The 24,859-nt window shown below is 42.2% G+C and overlaps 1 protein-coding gene across 1 annotated transcript in view; it reads left to right on the top strand.

The window, feature by feature from the left end:
* Window positions 1–1,166: 1,166 nt before the first annotated feature.
* Window positions 1,167–24,859, top strand: part of tfec (transcription factor EC) — an 80,731-nt gene continuing 57,038 nt past the window's right edge. The window contains exons 1-2 of the mRNA XM_084049758.1: window positions 1,167–1,219; window positions 14,522–14,762. Coding sequence (XP_083905884.1) covers window positions 14,547–14,762 — 216 coding nt within the window. The 5' untranslated portion in view covers window positions 1,167–1,219; window positions 14,522–14,546. The remainder of the gene's footprint in view (window positions 1,220–14,521; window positions 14,763–24,859) is intronic.

The following is a 24,859-nucleotide window of genomic DNA, read 5'->3' as shown; positions in this document are numbered from 1 at the left end:
TTCGGTCTCTCAGGCAAGATTGCAGGGAGAAAGCGAGTAATGAAGTGCTTTCAAATTTGCATCCCTGAGTGCTCCGGCAGACGGCTTGATTTCCGTCTGCCGTGGCTGTTTGTTCCCTCGTCTGCTATTTTAGCCCTAACACATAACAAGTGTCCATCCAGCCTCCTCCATATCGCACCCTCATCAACATAACTGTCGCGAATAAACACAATCAACGCACGTCTAGTGGGACGAATTTGGAGGCTTTTCCGCTCAAATCGTCCCTGATGGGTAGTTCATCATTGTCATTATGCAGATTACGGCGTGAGTGTGAATGCAAGGAGGCCCTTTTGGTTTTCCTGTGGACTGGAAACTCACAGTTGCATAAAGGTGACCAAATAACACACTTGTGTTATTTGAACGTCACTCGTTCACGGGCCAGTCTCAAGAATGTGAAATCAAAAAGACATTCCACCAAGATTTGACAGTCAAGTCTCTGTTGTCACTGCTGACCTTGGTTGCAGAATCAAAATGTGTGTGCGAGTGCGCGCCTGTGTGTGTGCACGTGCGCTTTTTATGGGTAATATATGTGTCGGTTTGACTATCCAACGACAAATGTTCATAATCATGTGGCAATTACCAGGTAATGTACCATTATTACTGTCTCTGGTTATTGGGAATTTCCTGATAAAATTTGTCTCAAAGTTACTGGACCCAACATCGATTTACAGTAAAATTGGAAGATTTCATTTTGACATTATAATTGCCAGTGTCATCAGTTGTTTTGCAAATATTCAGAAAAAAAACTGTCCATCAAAGAGATTTTCAAATGCACACCACTTCTAAAAAGCAATGTATTTTAATATGCCATCTTTTTGATCGTCAACTGATTATCTGAGGATTTCATCCATTTTGTGTAATTCACGATTATGCAAGAGGATGACTTGCAATCCATGACTGTTTGGTCATACAAAGTCTACAGAGGCAGTTGGCATAAAGGTTTCCCTTTGCACCCTGCTCTGAGAGACCAGAAAAAGAGGAAACAGGGATTGGTTTAAATCCAGAGCGGCCCTTTCACTGGTCAATGTCTCCATCCAAAGACTCACTGGCACAAATCGTGGGCAGACCATTGAATAAATGACGGTGAATATTTGTGAATTTAGGTTGGACATATAGGCCTACAAACAGACCAGCAGAAATATACCAAACGGACTTGCCCTCCAGAGCCGTCAGACAACAGGTAATTGAGAATCTGAGTCACCATTGTTTGTCAAGAGCACTGAAATGCAGCAGAAATTGAATCCAGGAGGAATGATAGCATTATTGTTCACTGTTATGCTTTTAACCAAAACATAGTAAAGGACAGGCAGTCAACAAGCCTTCTCAGTCTTGTAAGTCTTATGTAAGACAATTATATGATGTGGGTTTAGCTATTTTGTAAATTACACTGGTTAGCTGATCCTAATGCCTGTGTCTGACATCTGTGTTGGCCTTATGAGGCACTGATGCTGAAGAACTTTCAATGAGTTCCAAAGCTAGATTTTGATCAATATGAAAATACATTTACATCGGAGCTGCTTCTCTGACGATTAATGGAAGTGACCTCAAGTGACTTGAATGTTAGTTTGTTTTCTGTTCGTCTTTGTTGTTGTTGTTGTTGATAGAGTTTCTATGGAGCTGTGTATGTTTGTGCGTGTGCTTTTAGGAACAACTGCATGAACATATAGCATTTCAAAATGACCGCAACTCATGTGGCAATTGTTATTTAGTCGAAACACACAAGCTCTGACTTTGTTGGGAAGTTCCAGAGAAAAAACACATCACTGCAGTATATATTAGGAGACACACAATAGGATGAACTCCTCTCTGTGATTTCTGGCTAAATGAGATGCGAGTGAATGCTCAGGGTGATAGGTTAAAACTGTCTTTGAGTACAGCACACACATTTGAAACCTTAGTGATGATGATCCCTTAATACAGCAACCTGAGGATTTCAATGCCAACAGGTGAATACCGTGTTCGATTCCAGTGAGGTGAGCGACACATTCATCTGTAAATAATCAGATGCAATTTCTTCAACAAATACAAATAGGTTTGGGTGTTGTTGAACATGTTGACACAGCGATAACGTTGCTACAAATGTCATGGTGGACTTAATTTGAATGTATCTTGAGGTAGGCAAGACTATAGAACATGGACTGGGACAGTCACTCTGTTCATTACCCTGTATTTAACCAGGAATGTACAATTGAGATCAATTGTAATTGCTTCACGATGCATCGATCAGCAAGTTCAGTTTTCGGTATGCCCATCATTCGCCAGGTAACCTGAGGTTGTTGCGTGGCCGAAATACACTCTCTCTCTCTCTCTCCCTGTCCCTCGCCCTCCTTCTCATTATCCCTCTCTCCCCTTTCCCTTTCTCTCACCCTCCCTTTCCCTCTCTTCCTTTCCCTTTCTCTCTCGCCTTCCCTCTTTCCCCCTCTGTCCCTCGCTCCACCTACCCCTCTCCCTATCCCAACCCTACCTCAGGGGCGAAAATCTGGCTTGAGGCTGGATGGGGTCGGCGTGCCAGAAGCATGCACGCGCGCGAAGCGTTTTTTTTGGCATATTTTGTTAGTTTCTTTTCGGTTTTTGGTTACTTTATTTCGGTTTTAGGGTTAGGGTTAGGTTAGCGTTATGTTATTTATTTAATTCTTATTTTTGCCTGATCTTACTGATTTATTATCAAAAAATATATAATTTTAAAATATATTTTTAATATTGTAAATTAACTGGGGTCAATCTGAAGCTAGAGGGGGACGAAACCCCCCGTCCCCCCCGGGATTTGCGCGCCTGCCCTATCTCCCTTCTCTTGTGTGTGCTCGCACGCTGATCGAGCTTTGATCTGACGTCACACACGTCAGATTCCTTAACAATGGTTACTCTCAGTGGTGTGTTCTACCGTGTTTCGCTGTATACGTAGTACACGACGTGACGTGCAGAATTCTTTTGAAAAAAAGCGTAGCCTTCTACTAACCCATCAGTGGTGTACAGTAACTAATTACATTTACTCAAGTACTGTACCTAAGTACAATTTTAAGGTATTCTTTTTTACTTTACTGGAGTAGTGGTATTTCCAATTTTCAGTACTTTCACTTCTACTCCATACATCTCAGAGGCAAATATTATACCTTTACTCCACTACAATTATTTGAAAACTTTAGTTAGTAGTTATTTTGTAGATTTAGTGTGTTTGTACAAAACACACTAATCACTTCAGTCCTATGGATAGTTCGGCCATTTGAAAATAAGCGATCTACAAGCTCACAATGCGTCACGATGCGACACATTGTGAGCTTGTAGATCTGCAATTTTAAAAAGATTTATTATACATTTTGAACTTCTGAAATGGGACATTCTGCACAATGAGTACTTTTACTTTTGGTGCTTTAAGTACATAAGTACATACCAATACTTTTGTACTTTTACTCAAGTACATTTTGAATTCCGGACTTTTACTTGTAACAGAGTATTTCTACATTGTACAGTACATTGATACTTTTACTTAAGTAAAACATGTGAGTACTTTTACCACCACTGCTAACCATTTCATCCACTGACCACGTGCATGTCGTGCAGGGACTGATTATCGCATGCCCTCCGAAAAAACCTAGAACACACCACTGGTTACTCTGAAGGTGATGGCGCCATTGAGAGAAGGCTGCTGCCTCCGTATGGGCTTGAGATGTGCGCCTGTTGGGAACACATGCCCCTCCTGTTTTGCAGTAACCGTTGTATTGTACCCGTTGTCATAACCCGTTGTACCCGTCTGTCTGTGTCACTTTTATGCCTATATACTGTATGGAGATCTCTTTATCTGTCTGTGTCCATCTATGGATATGTAGTACTGTGTCAGCCATGGCCAAATATGGAGTCCAGGCCAGTCTCGATCAGTACTATGACGTCATTTTGATGACTTACGGGTGCACACCATACTGTATGATATTCATATAGATAGTCTTTGTGATGGGCAGTTCAAGACACCGAACCTCTAGTTGACGCTAATGACATTTGAGTCAGACTTCTCTTTCAAGCACAAGTTCTGGTCCATAATGGTGTAGGCCTGTGACCCTTATGGTTCCTGTTGTTAGAATGCATAACAGGAGGTTTACACAACTAGACAAAAAGCTGCATGGATTCTTAATGCTTTCCCTACCTCCAGAATTATTATTTTCCTCACTCTTGAAATTGAAATTGTAATCACCACGCTGCGCGTTAAGCCTCCTGGCTCGGCTTGATATGTGGGATGTTTACAATGCTGGCACATGGTGTCCTTTTTGGTTTGTTTTTGTTTCATGTCGAGTCACGTCCAGATTATGACACCAGGATGGAAATGTTTAAAGCTCCTCACATGAGTTATTACTTCTCCATTCTTAGTCACCAGATACAATAGATCAAGAAAAACCCTGTACTTCTCTAATTTTGCACGCATGTCACGGGAGTGTTGTTTTGGGTCTGTGTGAGTGTGCGTGTGAGTGTTTATATCACGCACACGTGTGCGTGAGTGAGTGAGTGAGTGAGTGAGTGAGTGAGTGAGTGAGTGAGTGTGAGACACACACAGAGAGAGATAGAGCTAGAGAGAGAAATGTATTCGGGGAAGAGGGGCATCTATAGGGACAGGAAGTGGTTAATCTGCGCCCAGCACCATACCCACGGGATTCTGGCGGAAAAGGGGGGGTGTCAGGGGTGTGTGAGGACACGGAGGGGGTGTGTAAAGTCGTCACGGGAATATTTGTCACCATCACAATGACTAAGTGTTAATTTCTCGCTCCAGGCGTCTTGGTCGCAATGCCTGTCAAAGAAATCCTAGAAGGCCTAAAATGGATTTATTTCTGGATCAGAGAACTTTTGAGTGTCGCCGGTCAATCGAGGCTTTGCATGTCTGTGCATCAAAGTCCATCTCTTATTTCACAGTAAAGTTTTGAAAGTATTTATATGTAATAATTGAGTATTGCTCGCTTTAGTTTTCTTTGGAGGACTGACTGTAAAAACAACAGTCACCATGAGAGAGAGAGAGAGAGAGAGAGAGAGAGAGAGAGAGAGAGAGAGAGAGAGAGAGAGAGAGAGAGAGAGACACACACACACACACACACACACAAATGTGTCATACAATACTGTACTAAGAAACCTGAGTAATATACAAAAAATAAGATATGAAATATTCAGGCAGTTAATCAGTCAGCCGCTAATCAACACAGAATGTAAACCAGCGACAATAAACAAAAATGCTGCTTTAATTTACTCATATCCACATACAGTACTGTAGGCCTATACTGTATACAGGAAACCTCCTATTCTTATTTCTGATTTCTGATGGTGTGCAGGTCTCAGCACTTCACACAGGTCGTCATGGGAACAGGGATGCCATGATAGTGTGCGGTTAGCAGAGATGTGTGCAGTGGATCACTGTAGGAGACAGATCCTGTAAGGTACAAAACATGCAGTACTGTAGAAGTGATTCTCAAACATTTTCATAGATTTGGCCGCAGACCCCCATTTGAAAGTCTTTGGTGGCCCCATAAGAGAAGATATGTGTCAAGATGTGTCAATTTATTTTTTAAATAGCCGATCTAAGCCCACAACAAAAGCTTGTGAGCTTGTAGATCGGCTATTATGTTTTTGACAAATCATCTCCTACGGGGGTCCCTTTTTTGTGAGCTTGTAGATTGGCTATTTCCGAATAGCTGAAAAATAAAATAGGGCTTGTGTTTAAACTGTTCCTCATTTTGCTATGGACCCCCTGGAACCCCCTCAAGGACCCCTGGAGTCCCTGCACCCCACTGTGAGAACCAGTGCTGTATGGTACAAAACATATGCTATAGTGTGCATCATGCTGGTTAAGTTCGGAGTGAATTTCACACAATGCATATTGTGCACACAGCACTAAGAGAGTGTTACAATTTGAGGGAGCATTCATGTCTGACTCAGTATTCAATCATGGCCAATAATTGCCACATAGTTTGGAAATAGCGAAGTCAGTGCTCAGTTTATGACACATACCACTGTCTGCAAACATTTGGAGGTCTGTTGGGGAATTTCAACCAAAAAAGTGAATGGATGGATGTTCTTACTGCCATCTTGTGGCTTATATGAAAATGGCAGTCTGGAACATGAATTGTGCCTAAGTTAATGTGAACTAAATGAGGAACACAGCTCCACAGGAGCCCCCCTGCCCCCCTCCCCCCTCCCCACACAATATTAAATATTATGATCTGATGGCCCCTGTCCGCTTGATCGCTTGAAAGAACTTAATTACCCATCGTTTGAAGTCTAACTAGATTAGATTGCATATTCTTCCTTGGCACAATAATGAACACTCTATGCTGTTGTACTGAGATTGTCTCTTAGACTGTCATTACTTTGGGTATGTTTATCTTTAGCTGAATCTCAAGTTTGCTTTACTAAGTTTCATATTTAGCCATGCATCTTGTAGTAAAATGCAGTGGAAAAAGCTGTTATGACCACTTTTTTAAGACACTTTATATTACATTTGATCATCCTAAAATGCAATATAATGTGCGTAAAAAAGTGTTCATAACAATAATGTGAATACATAATAACACAAATGTAATACATTACATTTTCCCATTATTTATTTGACTCAAATGTTTATCATGTGCTTAGAAAAGGTCTGTTTACTGTACAATGCATTAACGCTGCAGTAAAAACAACACAAAAGGTCAGGGAAGTTTTCAAAATTATGCTACATCTTACAAGTTACACTTCATGTGCAAATGTATTCTGACAAGTCATGTTCTTTTGACATATCCAAAGCACAAGTGGTCCAACGATGTCTGTTTCATAGTCGCTCTTTTACATGGAGAAACTAGAGGGTGCACAAATGAAAGTGAATCATAGTATCTCAATAAAAGGGGGGTTATGACAGTTTCAGAGAATAATGCAGACAAAGAGAGAAAGACCTGTCTTTCAGGATCTTTCAGTGTCAGATACACAGTAAAATGCTCAGTCTTAGCTTAACTCCTGACAGTGTTTTCAGTTTGGACCCCGTTTGGTTCCATCTGTGCCTGACGATTTCATTGTGTAGAGAACGAGATGCTGGCAGGCTGCGTGAGTGGGTGTCAGGCAACACACACACACACACAGACACACACACACACACACACACACACACACACACACACACACACACACACACACACACACACACACACACACACACACACACACACACACACACACACACACACACACACACACACACACACACACACACACACACACACACACACACGACACAGGCAGACAGGAAGAAGTTAGCCCACACATGGACACATACAGCCAGATGGACATCACTGAAGTCTGGCTGCAGATCAGTGCGTTCCAAGGTGGAGGCGGTGTACAGTACAGTATGGGGGGGGGCGGGGGGGTGTTCTGTGGTAGACAGGATTGGTGGTGGGGCGTACTGTGGTGGAGAGGAGGTGGAGAGGAGATCGGGAGGAGGTGGTGGGGGGGTGGAGGAGAGGAGAGTGTTGGATGGAGCGGTAACCATCCAGAAAAATGTAAACAGTGTCTGCTCCGAGGGCCGACTTCAAAGTCAGTCTCCTTGTACCTCCTCTCAGCAGGGGGTCCCTGTTCAGTTCACTGTTCAGGGGCACAGAGGGCACGCACACACACGCACGTGCACACACACACACACACACACACACACACACACACACACACACACACACACACACACACACACACACACACACACACACACACACACACACACACACACACACACACACACACACACACACACACACACACACACCCCTGACCGATGAAAAGTGAAAGCGAGTGAGCGTTCACCTCCACGGTCTAGCGGCCCTTCCAGCAGACCTCTCCACAGTTGCTGATGTGGTTCCCTTTGAAGTTCACAAAATGCTTGATGATTGAATGACCACTGAGACGGACAGTACAACATGTGTACATTACATTCAACACAACACACTGCCTCCGCATGAAAGCTCTGCACACAGAACAACACCAAATTTACTTGGAGGCCTTTCCTCCCTTCCTTGTGTGTGTGTTTTTCCCTCAGTACTTGGACACTGAATAATCAAGACAGCTTCTTCTATAAAGCACATTTTTATATAAATGCCTACCGTATCCTTATTTTTTATCCCAATTGAAGTGGCATTGACTCAATGATTATGAACAAAATATATGATAGGAACAATATCAGGAAGGACTTGATTGCTTGGGAAACGTGCGCACACGCACGCGCACACACACACACACACACACACACACACACACACACACACACACACACACACACACACACACACACACACACACACACACACACACACACACACAGTAACTTGATGTGATATCAACTACATTATTTTGGCCTCTCAATCAACTAAGGTAGGATATATAACGCATAGAATAGAATAGAAAAAGATGGTAGAATTAAAAACATTCAGCACAAAACAAAAGGACAGCATGACAGAGCTTCAAGCGTACATTTACAAACAAAGTGTGAGAAGTGCAATTCTTACTACACAGTAAAGTCCTGGATACAATTGCAACAGTAGAACAAATATTGAAATGTAGCTCTACATGCAGTATGTCTCCTCGGCAACAGGCTTGGTGAGTTACAGTACACAGACTCACTGTCCGAATTAAACTTTCCTGCTAGCTTCAAACATCATCTATTATGAGATAAGCTGCAGTAACATCATTATAGCTGGAGAGACAGAGTAGTCTGGAGCTAATAGCGTCCAGAAGGACCACATCATATTGATACAAATGTCTAGCCTGTGAGCCAAACATTCAGAACAGTATAATGATTAAGGTTTATCTCAATACACAGTCAAATCCAGAATTTTCATTTAAACAATCAAACCCTCTTTTATACTTTTAAATATAGCAAGAAAAAAAGCAGCTCTATAAACTCAGATTGGAGTGTGTGTGTCTGAGCATACATGTGCGTGCGTGCGTGTGCACGTATGAGTGTGCACGTATGAGTGTGCACAAATGAGTGTGTGCGTGTATTCACATCAATTCTACAATACCCGCTTTTGCTCCCCAATTTAGTCGTTATGCCAATTAATTCCTCCTCCCACACATGTCTGTTTTGTCACTGCTGTTATATCCTACTGGCTCACCTGCCAGTGAGGAGCCCCTACCGGGAGGAAGTAGACCCTTCGTCCTACTCCTCCCACCCAACACTCCCTGCTGACAGGTGCCGCCCCAGCCCGTAGGATTACATGCAGTGACAATGATCACCCTCCCCGCCTGGTTCCCCTCCCCCGAACACGGGGCAATTGTGTTCATGTCTCGACAAAGCACCACGGTGGATTCAAACCCACAACCTGTCGCTTTCTGACGTACATTACTGTAACAGAAACTGCATACTATACTATGTGTGAGCATGTGAGACTCTGCTAGACCCCTTTTCCGAGTGCATTTCGAAATTCTTTACCAATGCTTGACCATTCATGAGACATTTAAAGCGTCAATATGTTGTGAGCTTATAGAAAGGCTGTTTTCGCAATTTTTCTGAAAATCGGCTATTTTATTCAAATCTAATATCGAACTGTTGCAGGGTGCACCCCAACTCTGAAGTGCAGAAACGGTGTCCTCAGACGAGTTCACCCTCCCCCCACACACATGTACATAGTACTATACTTGTGGGGACATCAACATTAAGATGCCATTTTTACAATTTGTTGACATTTTAACCCCAAAACCAAAGCCAAAAATAGCAGATCTCGTCGTGCTGTGATGCATTGTGAGCTTGTAGATCTGCTATTTTGGTTGCACAACACCATTAAGAATAAATCAGGCATAACTCCAACCATCTAACTGCCCAATCCTCCTAACCCCAACCGCAATCTTTTCCTTGTAAGCCTAACTCTCCAAAACGTTTTATAAACCTTCATACAACAATTTGTCTTGTGAAGACCAGGAAAATTGTACTATACTTGTGGGGACTTTTGGCCCTCACAAGTGTAGTAATACAAGTACACACACACACACACACACACACACACACACACACACACACACACACACGCGCGCGCACGCACACACACACACACACACACACACACACACACACACACACACACACACACACACACACACACACACACACACACACACACACACACACACACAGACACAGACACACACACACACACACACACACACACACACACACACACACACTTTGCGATAATCACATAGTTGTGTGATGCTGGAGCGCGGTGGTGTGATGTGCGAGTGAAGGCTGGATCTCCTCGAAGTCCGACCTCTCCATCATTATCCCGGCTCACTGACTCACATCTTGGCCACAAAGGGAGAAAGGAGAAATAATACAAACCCAGTGTCTACCTTGTTCTGGCCGCTACAGGAAGCCGAGGGGGACAATAAGAGGGAGCATTAGTGGAGAAAAGAGCAAATAAATAGGTGCTTCAATACATGAAAGCCCAGCGACAAAAACACCCACCTAGGACAAGGATGAGAGGGAGAGAGGAAAGGGGAGAACTAGCAAGCGATAAACCAAGTATGTGTGTGTGTGTGTGTGTGTGTGTGTGCGCGCGCGCGCGTGTGTGCGTGTGTGTGTGTGTGTGTGTGTGTGTTTACTTGTATTACTATACTTGTGAGGGCCAAATGTCCCCAAATGTATAGTAGAATGTAGACATTGTGAGGACAAAATGCCCTGGTCCTCACAAGAACAATGGTTGTTTCATGGTTAAAAAAAGATTGGGGAATTAGGCTTACAATAAGGAAATGGCATTTAAACATTAAGCGGTAGGGTTATGATGCCTGATTTATTCCAAGAATAGCTGATCTACAAGCTTGCGATGCGACACGTATCGCAAGCTTGCATGGCAAGAAAAAAAGAAGAGCAAAGAAGTAACAATGAAATTAATAAAATTGCGTCTTAAAATGTTGATGTCCTAACAAGTATAGTAATACGAATGTGTGTGTGTGTGTGTGTGTGTGTGTGTGTGTGTGTGTGTGTGTGTGTGTGTGTGTGTGTGTGTGTGTGTGTGTGTCGGGGGGGGGCTGTTTGTGGAGGTCTTGATGAAAGTGAAGCGGGGAGCTCAAAGGGAGGCAGGGGGGTACAGGGGAGTGGAGGTGATGATGAGTGGAGAGCTGTACAGCGTGGTACATCTACACAGGAAGGCTTTTAATGAGCCTGACGGTGCTGTGTGTGTGTGTGTGTGTGTGCATGTGTGTCCTCATTTGTGACAAAGACACATCATTCACATTTCCTGTGTCCTATGGTGTGTGCGTGCGTGCGTGCGTGCGTGCGTGCGTGCGGTGTGTAGCCTACTGTATGTGGTAGCAGAATGTGTGCATGGCCGTGTCGTCGGGTGCACCTGCAAGTGTGTGTACTGAATGTGCCCGTGTGTACGTGGGTCGGAGTAGCCTACAGTACTTGCATGTGGGCACGTGCACATATCTGTGAGGGGACAATGAGGGCAAGTCAACATGGCTGACCACAGACACAGGGAACGAGGTGTGCTTGTGCCTTATAATACAGGTTAATCTTTCATACAGACGCATATCTTGCAAAAAGTCAGCAGGATATGTGTACGCAAGGACTTATTTTTATCTAAGAGTGCAGCATGCCTCTCACTAGTTCAACCGTTTTTCAGCTGTGTTTTTCTGCAGGAAAATAAAATCCTTAGTGTTAACTAATTAGCTAGTTAAATTAACACTGGGATGCGACCGTGCTGAGTTGTGAACCACAGAGGGGATTATTGGCAATTCACTTGACATACGGGTACATATTCATACATCTGTACAGCAGATGTGTGCAGCAGCAACCGAGTGACAAAAGCCCGCTTGAGGGGCGTTTGTCAACAAAGCCCCCCTTTCGTGTAAATTGTCCGTTCATGGAGATACCTTGCTCATGGGCCAACAGAGAAGCCCACAAACCGCAAGACAAAGACCCAGACTGAATCCACACAGACTGGCTACTTGTCCCAGACTAAACCAGGCATTCCAGCAGGAAGCGCAGCTATTATGGACAAACACCCCATTTTCTCCACGTCCACAAAACCCTGCTTTCTTGCGTGTCCTTCAACGTCATCACTGACACCTTGTCCAGGGGACAGAATTTGTAACAACCAATTATGTAACACCGCTGCTCAGCAATGTTAGTGATAAGGAGTGAATTAAATCCTGTTTGCACCATGCTTGGACAGACAAGCAGGAACACATGGCTTCGCTATTAATCACTCAAGCCCTATTTTCAATGTTTATTGAAAATGTTCAGAAGGGTTCGAAAATATAGCCGATCTACAATGTCACAACTTGTCGTGTCACGAGATGTGGGCTTGTAGATCTGCTATTTTGGGGATTTTTAATTACATTTCTTTATCGACAAGGACATGCCCAAAATAGGGAAGCCAGGGTTAAAGTGGTTAAAATGATACAAGATAGCAACATTTGTGTGTGTGTGTGTGTGTGTGTGTGTGTGTGTGTGTGTGTGTGTGTGTGTGTGTGTGTGTGTGTGTGCATGCGTGCATGTCTAATCTTGCATATACTGCGACCAATCAGCACCATATTTCTTGTTCTCGCTGCCAGCAGGCCAAGGAATTGAATCCCTAAATATTTTACACATCGGTCATCGACAACTCTGTTATCCTTGTGAATTCATAATCTAAGAACTACTGTCCCCCCAGGCTATGGGATGCATGTCAAAGAGTCTATTGAGTGGAACTTTGAGCTATACTTTGTATTCACTGACTTAGTCTTCACTTAGTATTCAGACTTGGCATTCACTTAGTATTCACTGACTTAGCATTCACCTAATATTCACTGACTTATATATATAATATGCTGTCTTATTGCGCTTGACACTCAACAATTCTAAGTTCCTACAACGTATCGGCATCATCATTTCCAAATTTGGGCACAGTTTCAGCCCGATCCAAGCCTCGTTGACTTTATTTCATTGAAGTTCAATATTTCAAAGTATATATATAAACATAAGTGGGAGAAAAATTGTGAATGTACTACGTTAGCCTACTGGCAGTGTGCACAAAACATTTGGACCTGAGGCTCAGCGATTTGTGAGAATAGTTGTGGACAAACTGACACACACACACACACACACACACACACACACACACACACACACACACACACACACACACACACACACACACACGGACAGCACAGCACAGTGTTGCCAGATTTTGCGTGAGAATAAGGAACCAGGTCTATGCAAACAAGCGCAAAAGAAGCGACATGAGCACAAACATAGGCTACTTCGGCTATTTGAAAAAACAGCTCGCAACAAGCTTTTTTTTAAAATACTAGGCATATTTTGGAAACATTCTAACAACACGAAACTTGTATGGCAGTCACTGGCCCAAAAATACTTTCAGATGGAGGTCCTCGGACAAATATTAATTTGGAAATGAAAATGTTTGAGAGCCACTGGTTTAAACAGCAAGCCCAAATAAGCAACTACACTTAAGAAACAAGCCGGAAGAAAAACGCAACCCGCAATTACCAATATTTACGAGAACTTTACAGGAAAAAACAAGCCCAAAGTTGCTTATAGTAATAACACCGGGACAGAGCCTCAGACAGTCAGACAGCCATTCCGTAAACTTCACCTTCAAATGCCCTGTGGCTTTGCACTGCATCTGACCAGTCACTACCAAGCTAATCTAATGATGAATATCTAAGATGATGAATTCCAAATAGTCTTAATGGTGTGAGTCACAAATTACATATTACTGTAGGTTTCCTGTGTTTTACAAAGGAAATACTGTGCGATTGAGTTTTGCCGTCATGTTGTAGGTTACTCTCACTTCAATGGTGGGCATTATTTGCTAAATGATAATATTGGGTGGCTGGCAGCAATGTTTTCCCAATCAAATTGACCTTGATTCAGTTTATGTATAAAGTGATTCTGAGCTTGAACTGCCCAGATTGAAAGGCTGTAATCATGAGCATGACGCTCGCCATTAGCCCAGTCACACTGATGACTGAGATTTCTGTTGGACATATTATATTACAGCGAATATTACTGACAATCAGAGGAAATGTGATGCAGATCGAATGAGGAGAATTGTATAGAGGACATGGGTTCTGTCCACGGATAAAACGCAAATCAAGGCGATTGTCACTGGGCTAAATGCAATGCCACTGAGAGAGCGCCATATTTAATACATTTAGTGGAAACTATGCGGGGATGAATGAAAGACATTGAATTGTGTTCTTGTCCTTCAAAACTCATTCTGTACGGGATTACAAGACACCTCTGTCCATGTGCCTGTTGTTCACGTATCTCGGGGATAGTCCGACCGACGGACTTCAAACGTGACACAGACGACACAAGGGAGTGCCATGCCTGACGTTTAGGCACTTGTCCAGAACCACTGATCCGACCATACTGCATGTAGACATATATGGGGATCCGGTTGTCCAGAACTGCTGATCCGACTGATAATACTGGTAAATGTAAGTTTATTAATTATTAGGGTTAACTTCAATTTATTTATCATTTCCACAGGCAGGGATTCTTGTAATCCCCAAGAATGTTTCAGTCCTGCACCAGCCCAGCCAGCCAATGGATGAGCAGTCAGACGGGTGATGGACATGGGTTCTGGCGTTCTGAGCCACACTCCCACCACTGGCCTCAGCGATGCCCACCACACCCTTATGGCAGCGGACGTCCTGTCCACTCTCAGTATCCACATGATGAGCTTTACAGCACCCAACACCCTGTTTGGAGTCATTCCAACACATGGAAGGTAGGAATTCACTAATGGAGTACCAGTGTTGAAGTTTAATGGTAAAACCGTTTACTATAGGCATTTTGGTCACTGAATCCCCAATAGACTCGAAAACAAGAAAAACAAAATAATATAATAAAGTAAACAAATGCAAACAGTATTCTCTGGCATGCAGTGGCAACAACAGCTTGTGTAGCAGTGTACTGAAGCACACTATACAAAACACACACACACACACACACACACACACACACACACACACACACACACACACACACACACACACACACACACACACACACACACACACACACACACACACACACACACACACACACACTTCCTATTTGAACTAGAAATGTCCATGTCAATATATACAGTCGTTCTCAGATTGTGCAGATACTCAGGCACATGGTGCAAAACGTCTCTCACACACACCATCTCCTCCTCCAGGCTGTAGCGCAAGTGTAGCCCACCTTGTAGTTATTGGTGTCGGCGTGGTTATAATGTCAGTACAGTACGTGTCACTACGCTAACGTATACATACTTACTGAAAACCCTGCAGGGTTACGGGCATTTCAGCTTTCCATAATCACAGAGATACCCCCCCCCCCCCCCCCAGCAAATCAAACCCTGGCTATAGCAATATTATTCCATGTTGGAATAATACCAATACGTGCTGATAAACAAAGTTGTCCTCCCCGAAGCCTCATGCTCCCATGCAGCACCTGAACAGAATCAATGACACACATTGTTGTGTGTTCCTCACAGCTGGTGTGGGGGCCCATTAAAATATCTGAAGACACAGTACTTTCCTGTGTGCACCTACCGCTGTGATGATATGAAGTTCCTCATTGATGACGTACATGTTGATCACATTAGACGTGTCAAACACAGCTTTCCATAATCATTACACTGTTTCATCATGTACATATTATGCAGGGTTGGATTTGCTGGGGTGTGTGTGAAGGGCCTCTGCTTTATACCCCCCCCCCCCCTTCTGTTCATTCATTTTTCTGGTCAGACTGAATTAAATACATGCATTTGCTTCTGGGAAGTGTAGACTGTCTGATATGTTATGATGATATTTATTATGTTTGATAATATCACAATCTAAATTAAAAGTTATGTAAACGACATTAACCCTGGCGCCCCTATTTTGGGTACATTATCAAACATTTTCAAAAACATTTTAATTACAACAATATCTGGTATACAAACTCACAACACGTCGCAATGCATTGTGAGCTTGCAGATCAGCTTCACTATTTTGTAACAAAGTATTGGACAAGAGATGAGATTACATCATCATCAATTTTCAGAAAAGCACCCAATTTACCAATAACGTTTGAATTATCAGATTGCAGAAACAAAATTAATTTCAACATAGATGGGTGAGTTATATAATACTTTGGCAGATATTTTGGTCTAAAATTCATAATGCTAGTATTCTTGCACTCAAACAGAACGTGGAACTCATCTCCAACTCGGTTGTCATTACATAAATTGCATAGCCTCTGGCTTCTTTCCAGCCCTTTATATCTGCCAGTAACTATATGGAATCCTTGTGTTATTCACCCTAAAATGACAAATGGCCTGGTACAGGTATTTTTCTACAACACGTTCTGTAAACACAAATGTTTATACAATTCATAGCAGTTCACACACTCATAAGCCACACATATTAATCTGTGATCACTATGTTCTTTTTGTTTTTGCCTCTGGGGGTGCTTCTGTGTTTAGGAGTTAGGAGAGAGGTAGAGAGAGACTCCTCTCAGTATAAGCCACAGGGGGTGTATTGTGACTGGGATGGACCAGCGTGATCTAGTATGACAGTGATGACGCTAGCATAGACTCCCATTGTAAGAATGGAATGCGGAAATGCTCTGTCTATCTCAATGAGGAAGTTCCAGTGCTTGGAACTACAGCCCATAGCAGCCCGCTTTGCGGCGAGATCAAAGCATGACGGAACTCTCTCTCTCTATGGTTCTGGGATGGACCACCCATGTGGGTATAGGCTGAGTGCCTGGGCTGGCTGAACCATTGTAACCAACCATATCGCCAAAGGAAAAGATTACTATTGTACGTTGCACCATGTCGAATCCTGCCTTCAGCAACGGGCATGAGCCCTGTGATGTGTGCCCGAGCGAGTGCCCGTGCCAAACACAGTAGGCTGGATGCGTGGCTAGTTTGCTGCTTCAAACATCCCAGCCTGGTTTCTACACTGGGTGCTCACCCCATAAGGCACAAGGAATAATCACATCACGTTCTGTGTGTTAGATACCTTGGCATGGACACACATTTTCATCTCACAAACAAGAGTTTGTACTGTAGATCCTGAAGTGTCCTTTGCACCTCCCTCACACCCACATTACTGCAGACCTCACAATTAGACTAATTTACAAACTACGAATGCCATTAGCTAATCTGATGAAGCTATCCCTGAATTAAACCACATGTCCTAAGTTATCCTAACTAGAAAGACTGTACTCAGTAGAGTGCATACCACCTCCAACACTACACAATTATCTAGATTTCCAACTCAGATATGAATTTTGATTTTGATTTTGACTGTGACCTTGACCTTTGGCCTTTTCACTCATCATTCCCACCAAGTTTTTTTTTTCCTTTTAACCAATAATTCTTTACCCCTTTCTCCCAATTTAATCGTTTTATCATTTAATTTCTCCCACTGCTTGCCACTGCTGCCACTGATGTTTCCCTACAAAGATTGACCTCCCCACCTGGCTTCCCTATATCCCCCCCGAACACAGCGAACTGTGTTCGTATAGAGGCTTGGCAAGCCGTCCGCGGTGGACCCAAATCCTTTCAAAACACGACACCTGTCCAAGTCCGTTAGGAGAGGTAAAAATGGACAACTGTGGACCAAACTTTAAGTTTAAAAGTTGGATATAATGATTAACTGAGACCTCCCTGGTCAAAAAGTGTCACTAAGAGACTAGAGTGTTAATGAAAGGAGCAGCAATGCCCACAACATGTTTGCTTCCGTTGTGCTTCTAAATTGAATGTCTGTATATCGGATTACATCGGTATATCAGAGTACGTGGGCAATAGCAGGGTGTTCACAAGTGCCTGCCACCAGCTGGATAGCTGACCACTAAAACATTTCCAGCCAGTAACCTTTTTTACTGCCTATTTTATGAGCTGCATCTCCTGATTCTAATAGTCAAATTGCTGTAAGGAGCCTTTCATTCAATAGAGCTGAGCCTACGTTACTTCACAAAAATGAAAATCATATTTTCCGTTCCAATGTCACTTTATGGATCAATGTGAAAAATGCATAACATACTAGATACAAACTACCGTAACACGATACATGATTGTTCATCATACAAATGTATGAGAATTTCTGTTGATAGACACTATATGCATCTACCAACCCTGTACTTTATGATCTATTTATTGGGCTAATGTGTACAGGAAAAGTATTGTCAATCATATTATTTAGCCATTATTATAGGTATTCTTCACAACAAACACCTTGTTCTAGCAGGTGAGTGTACAACCAGTGCTGGGCACGTTACTTTAAATTAGTAACTAGTTATAGTTAGGCATGTAACGATTCACTCAACTCACGATACGATTCGAATCACGATTCGAGGTTCACGATACGATTCTTCACGATTTTTTTACGATTTTTTTAGCACATTTATTTTCCAGACAAATTACTGAAAACCTTGATTATTTATTTTACAAAAATCATGTATTTTTAAAAAACTATATTTTCTCTTATCCTCTTTTTAATACATGAAATTAAATAAAGCCTTTTTATTCACAAGGTACATGCATTAACTGTCACATTAAGACATAAATATACTTTTTTATTTGTAAAATAATAACTTTAAATATATAAGTCTTATGAAATAAATGAATTTTAAAACATATATCCCAGATGAAATAAATTATAAAGAAAACCTTCAAATAAACAAACTAAGGCTTAGCCTTGGGATTTACAAGTTATTTTTTATCTATGCTACATTCTCAGCATTCTGTGTAAAACAACACATTTATGTACAGTAATAAGATAAACTGTTTTAAACTGCTCCAAATGAGATTAGATAAGAATGAATTGATTAATATCAATGAAATTCGCTATATATCTGAAAGACAGCGTTGAAAGGAGTTTGGCTTTGTCGGCGGTCTGATACAATTGTTAAATTATTAAATTAGATTATTATTCATTGTACTCTGCAGCCGCACCGAGGAGCTCCAGAATTAGCCGTTTTCATTAAGCCTTATCAGTTTTATGTTTCCTACAGAGTTTAAATCAGACAGCTAACAACGTCGTCAGACGGGGGAGGGGGTAAACGGTATATTTTGGGCAATTCATCAATCAAATAAACATGTTTACATGCGACGCACATTTCCCTCTTTATGCAGTGCGATCGCCTAGTTGTTTAGATTTCATAGCCTGAGAGGACGTGAACCCCACTCTGCCGTTCATAGCCTGCTGTTCAGTGAGTGAAGAGACCGAAGGCAGGCAGCTATGGTGGCCCTGAGGGGACAAAATAGTAGGCGGAGAACAAGGTAGGGAGTCTGACTCGATTGCGCCCTCTGCTGGTTGCATCGCGATGTCATATTTTATTGCATCGATTTAAATCGTCACCACTTTGAATCGATTTAAATCGATATACGATAAATCGTTACATGCCTAGTTATAGTTATTGTTACTGCTCTCAAAAAGTTACGTAATAACTTTACTAGTTACTGCATTACTTTTGTGTTACTTTTTGCTTTAATATTAATGTACTGTATACATTTTTATGTTGCTGCGGCACAAGACGACAACTCTTTCATCTATTGTAGCTCACTATGATAAAAAAAACTAGTACACTGTATATATAGGAAGCATGTCTTCACAACAACATACTGTATCTTGAAATCAGTCAAATTAGTTCTGCCTGGCTTTAGACTGGAGCAGGTGGCTTAACGCAGAGGCCCATTCCTGATCAGGAACGCGCCATGATAAACGCGCATCCATGTTCAATTCGGTGCAGGCTGGCAAAGAACCAGTGAAGAACCTGTATTTGTGTGTGTGTACTTGACAAGTAAAACAGCTAAACGATTTGGATGGATTTGGAGATTTTATTAAGCCTGCAACAAATCCTGGCTATGCCTGGTTCAAGTGCATTTATAAAGTGTCATGGTGAACAGAGTGAGAATCACAGTACAGTTGGCACCTGTACACAATTAAACAATTAAATGATGGTAGGAGGGTACAGAGGCAAGTAGAGAAAGTATGGGAAGACAGCTAGAGAAAAAAAAAAGAGAGACAGAGAGAGTGAGTAAGCAAATTATACTGTAAATGGGATTTAGTGGAGGGACATGTGCTTTTGATTGAAGCAAATCTAAAGTTTAAAACATTAAAGGAAACATTCTCCACTGTCACATTTGTGGATGTTTACTCAATTTGTGACATTAACTGTGAGGATTAAAACAACACTTTGATAACACAATGCCCGCTGACAAAACACTAAATTTCTGTTGCATTCTGAATATGGCGCTTTGCCTACTATACCCAGAATTCACTACAAAGCCATGGTTCTCAGGTGTTCTTGAGGTCATTGCTCCTGGTGGCCCCCAGTGACAGAAGGGGGAATGACTGTAGTTTTTGAGAGTCAACGTGACTACATTACTGCACAGACAGTCTGTGGTCACTTCAAATTCCTGCTTTCGCAATATACTGTAGAGAGCATTGATAGACTTGACTGGATAAGGTTGAAGTATAGCGTATTCCTTTCCAAAGATAGTCATGACTAAGAGTCTGCTGTCAGTTAATAGAAGTAGGCCTATGGTTCTGGTCCGTGTGAATTAAAGTGCAGTTGAGTTGTGGTTTCTCCAGGATCAACTTGGTACGTACAGTACTGTACCACCAAGTTTATCTGTAGAAACAACAGTAAACCACACCCTATAGTTTAGGGTGCTTTATAGCTGACAATCGTACCCTAAACCCTACATTTGACTGAAGTTTTTGCATGCAGGTTTGTAAGAGATAAAGTCATAGATAGACCTTAATTGATCCTGCGGGGGAAATTTAGTTGCCAAGCTGATGTTCCTCCCGGGGAAGGGCTGTCCGCACCGAGACATGTCCATCACCATTGATAATGCTGTGGTGACGTCAACTCGGACTGCGTTCTCTGCAAACATCGCATCTGTGACACGGTCCTGCAGATTCCTCCTCTACAACATCAGGAGGATTTGCCCCTTCCTCACAGAGAAGGCAGCCCAGGTGCTCATCCAGGCTCTTGTCACCTCCCGCCTGGACAACTGCAACTCCCTCCTTGCTGGTGCTCCGGCATCTGCCATCAGACCTCTGGAGCTTGTTCAGAAAGCTGCGGCTCGTCTGGTGTTCAACCGCCCCAAGTTCTCCCACACAACTATCCTTCTCTGTTCTCTACACTGGCTCCCCGTAGCGGCTCGCATACAGTTTAAAACCCTGGTGCTAGCCTATAGGGCAGTGAAAGGAACAGCTCTTACCTCCGGGCTATGGTCGATGCTTACACCCCTGCCCGACCACTTCGGTCTGCCACCTCGGGGCGACTGATTGCCTCGTCACTCAAGGGTCCTTTCTGGCCGATCTACACGGTCACAACATTTTTCTGTTCTGGCCCCACAGTGGTGGAATGACCTCCCCACTGATGTCAGGACAGCAGAGTCACTCCACCTCTTCAGGAAACACTACCCTTCCTCTTCGCCTTGCCTACTTGTTGTTAACTAGTTGTACAAACTCTTGCTTTATTGTTGTATTGTTTTATTGGATCTTGTTTAGTCGATACACTTATTTGTTTTAGCTCTTGCTCATTTGATTTAGCTATTTGTCTCATCTGATTAAGAAAGTAGGTAGCTGATATATTGCATTTTTACCTTAGCGCTAGGTATACTCTTGGTTGCTTGTTCAACCAAGAGTATACTCTCTAGCAATGTTTACTATCAGACTAAAGAGCTTTACATTTTTAACACACGCAAAATATCAACTTTAAACAGTAAGTAAATCTAAGTATCTAAAACAATAGTAAATGGTTGAAATAATGCCTTGAAAATGCCTTGAAATAATCCTGTTGCAAAAGGGAAAGAAAGGAGAAACATCAAAGATATTCATGTCAAACTTTATACTCTTTCAAAGGAGCGTGATACCTTTAGATCAGTGCTTATCAAGCGGTTTCAGACTTGAGCCTTTGCATTGATCATAAAGTCATGACTCATGACCCAACATATAGTAAAACAAGGGCTATTACGTTTTACGTCTCGCCTCCCAATGGTAGGGTGACTTCACGTTATGGGGGACATAAAAGTGGGACAGCTATATTTTGTAATAATGATTTCAGAACCTCAAAAAGCAATCAATATCCTAAAATGATCTTCAATTGTTGCTACAATACGTCTTGCCACTAAACATGGCAACGCCCTGCCATGACGTTGTGTCACGACACACTGTGAGCTTGTAGATCAGCTATTTCCGAAAGATTTTGTCAAATTTTTGAAATGTGCGATGGGCATAATGAGATTATTTGTAAATTAGCATCTTTGCTAAATACATTACATTTATATGTATTGTTCATTAATACGTCCCATCTAAATAAACAAATAAAGTAAAAGTACTTTTACTTTTGGTATATTTGGATACTTTTGTACTTTTACTCAAGTAAAATTCTGAATAAAGGACTTTTACATTGTGGTATTGCTTCTGTTACTTAAGCAGAAAATCTTCCATCTCTGTTAATATGAGATTCATTGCGGTGGTTTTATGTCTGTCTAATTAAATAGCTTCGTTCTTGGTTGATTTTCCATGGAGGTCCTTCGCTGTGACCCCTGTTTGATCTGACAGTGCTGTCCCTCGCTTTAATAGGATTAGATGGACGATCCCTTTAAACTGCTTTAAGTTCTATTCTGCATGTACCCCCCCCCCCCCCCACCATACACACACACATGCAAGACGCATGCACGCACGCACACATCTTCGTTACTTATTGACAACCTTCCAAGGAAGCCATAATGAGTCAAATACCAAGCATGCACGCATGCACGCACTCATGCATGCATCTCATGAACGAACACACACACACACACACACACACACACACACACGCGCACACGCACACGCACACGCACACACACACACACACACACACACACACACACACACACACCCTCCCCCCCATGGGGGTTCTCTCTTAATCTTTGACCCTGCGTACCCCACTTATGTGCCGATCTTAGAACCATCTTAACTGTCCTAATTGCAAACACTGGACAAAAACACACACCCTAACCCTAACCCTTAGTAGAATATATTGTCGCTGTCGGGGCGGAAACCTTGTATGTCTTTATTTCAACTTTTTTTCAAATTGTGAGCTTACACGTAGATTATTATTTATTTTAGCTATTTTACATATGTCTTTTTTAAGTGAAAGTGTTTAAGTCTGCCTGTGGGTTTTAAAAATATAGAACGAATGAATAGTATTAACAAGAGCTTGTGACTAAATTATAACTACATTGGATTCATTGCAACACAGGTTCTTTTCTCCATTTTCTGAAAAGTAACGGTTTTGGACATAAGGTTTCCAACCGTTACAAGTGACCATATCATAATCCCCAAAAGACAAGGGGGCTGGAGCTAGGACCCCTCCTGCAGGCCACCAAGATAGCTATTCACAACGTCCAGAGAGAGGGACAGACCTCCGTGAAAGCATGAGGACATTGTGAAGTGTTGGTATGAGTCAAACCATGACACTCCTGGGAAGAAACAAAGGCTTTTGGCTAGAGAGAGTGATGGTGGTGTTAAGGTGATCAGGCTGTGTAGAGGCCATCAGTGACACATTATTATTCGTTTTACTGGTGATAGATTGTACATTACACTTGCGCTTATATTTATTAATAGAATATACATGATGTTAACCCAGTCAGACCAAGTTCAGATGGCTAGGGTTATTTTATTTTCATTCTATTTTTTATCTTTGTATCTCTCTACTCTTACCTGTACCTATCCTGTGTTTAATGCTTACTGCTGTTGCTGGTGTGACAAATTAATTTCCCCATGGGGATCAATAAAGGCCTGTCTGCCTGTCTGCCTGCCTGCCTGCCTGTCTCTCTCTGTCTAGTGTGCTAGAGGACAATCGGCACTGGTAATTATAGCCTCTTGGCAGCATCTAATCAAGCCAGCTGCTCTGTCCTCCCCCTCTCTTATATTTATCTACCAATTTACAACGTGCAAATTGTATAACTTGGTACATACATACAGTATAACTTGTTTGCCATACAACTAAATATTCTATGTTGAGTACGGAAATGCCATGCATCCCAATTAACCTGTAATATAACATATATTGTACATACTACAGTGAGTACAGTCCACATAATGTCTTACAGCACACAGTTGATGGATACACTAGTAGATGTCACGCAAAACCATGCTGTTGGGTTATGGTTAGAGCCTATCTCACCATTAGAACACTGTGGCTCCTGCAGCATGGCCAGAGTCATCCAGGTCTAATGGGCCTTTATTTAAGCTGCACTCGTTACGGGGGAGTTGTGGAGGGCAGTCAGCAAAATAGGCAGAGTTTTCAAAACTTGCGGGACTACATCGCTATATCTGCAATATATCTTCATGTAATTAAACTAATGATCTCAACTGATCAACTTTAATAGGTCTGTAGAGCTTATCGTGCGTGCGCACACACACACACACACACACACACACACACACACACACACACACACACACACACACACACACACACACACACACATTCCACTATACTATGTGGGATAAAAAAACATTACCAGGTATTGATTGTATATTTCTTACTGTGGAATGACTACTATTTACCCACAATACTGTGGGTAGATAGTCTGTACACTTTGACTACATCTATACCTGTTAATCACTCATACTGTACATCCGTTCTTGTCCTGGGCTTTTTGAGCAATATGCGTGAAACGTTCTACATAATCTATGGACCATTATCTAAAATCATCATCAATCAGTTGATCGCATGGTCTTCTTTCTCTCAAGTTCAGTCTATTATGTTTCTATGGCTTATTGCGCATATTTCATATTGTGTTTTGAATATTGCATTGCTTGGCCCCCATATTGCAGC

The sequence above is a fragment of the Gymnoscopelus microlampas genome (assembly GCF_963454915.1).
Source record: "Gymnoscopelus microlampas genome assembly, chromosome: 23".
Classification (NCBI taxonomy): domain Eukaryota; kingdom Metazoa; phylum Chordata; class Actinopteri; order Myctophiformes; family Myctophidae; genus Gymnoscopelus; species Gymnoscopelus microlampas.
Note: the sequence above shows the minus strand (reverse complement) of the source record. Positions and strands in the feature narration are given on the sequence as shown.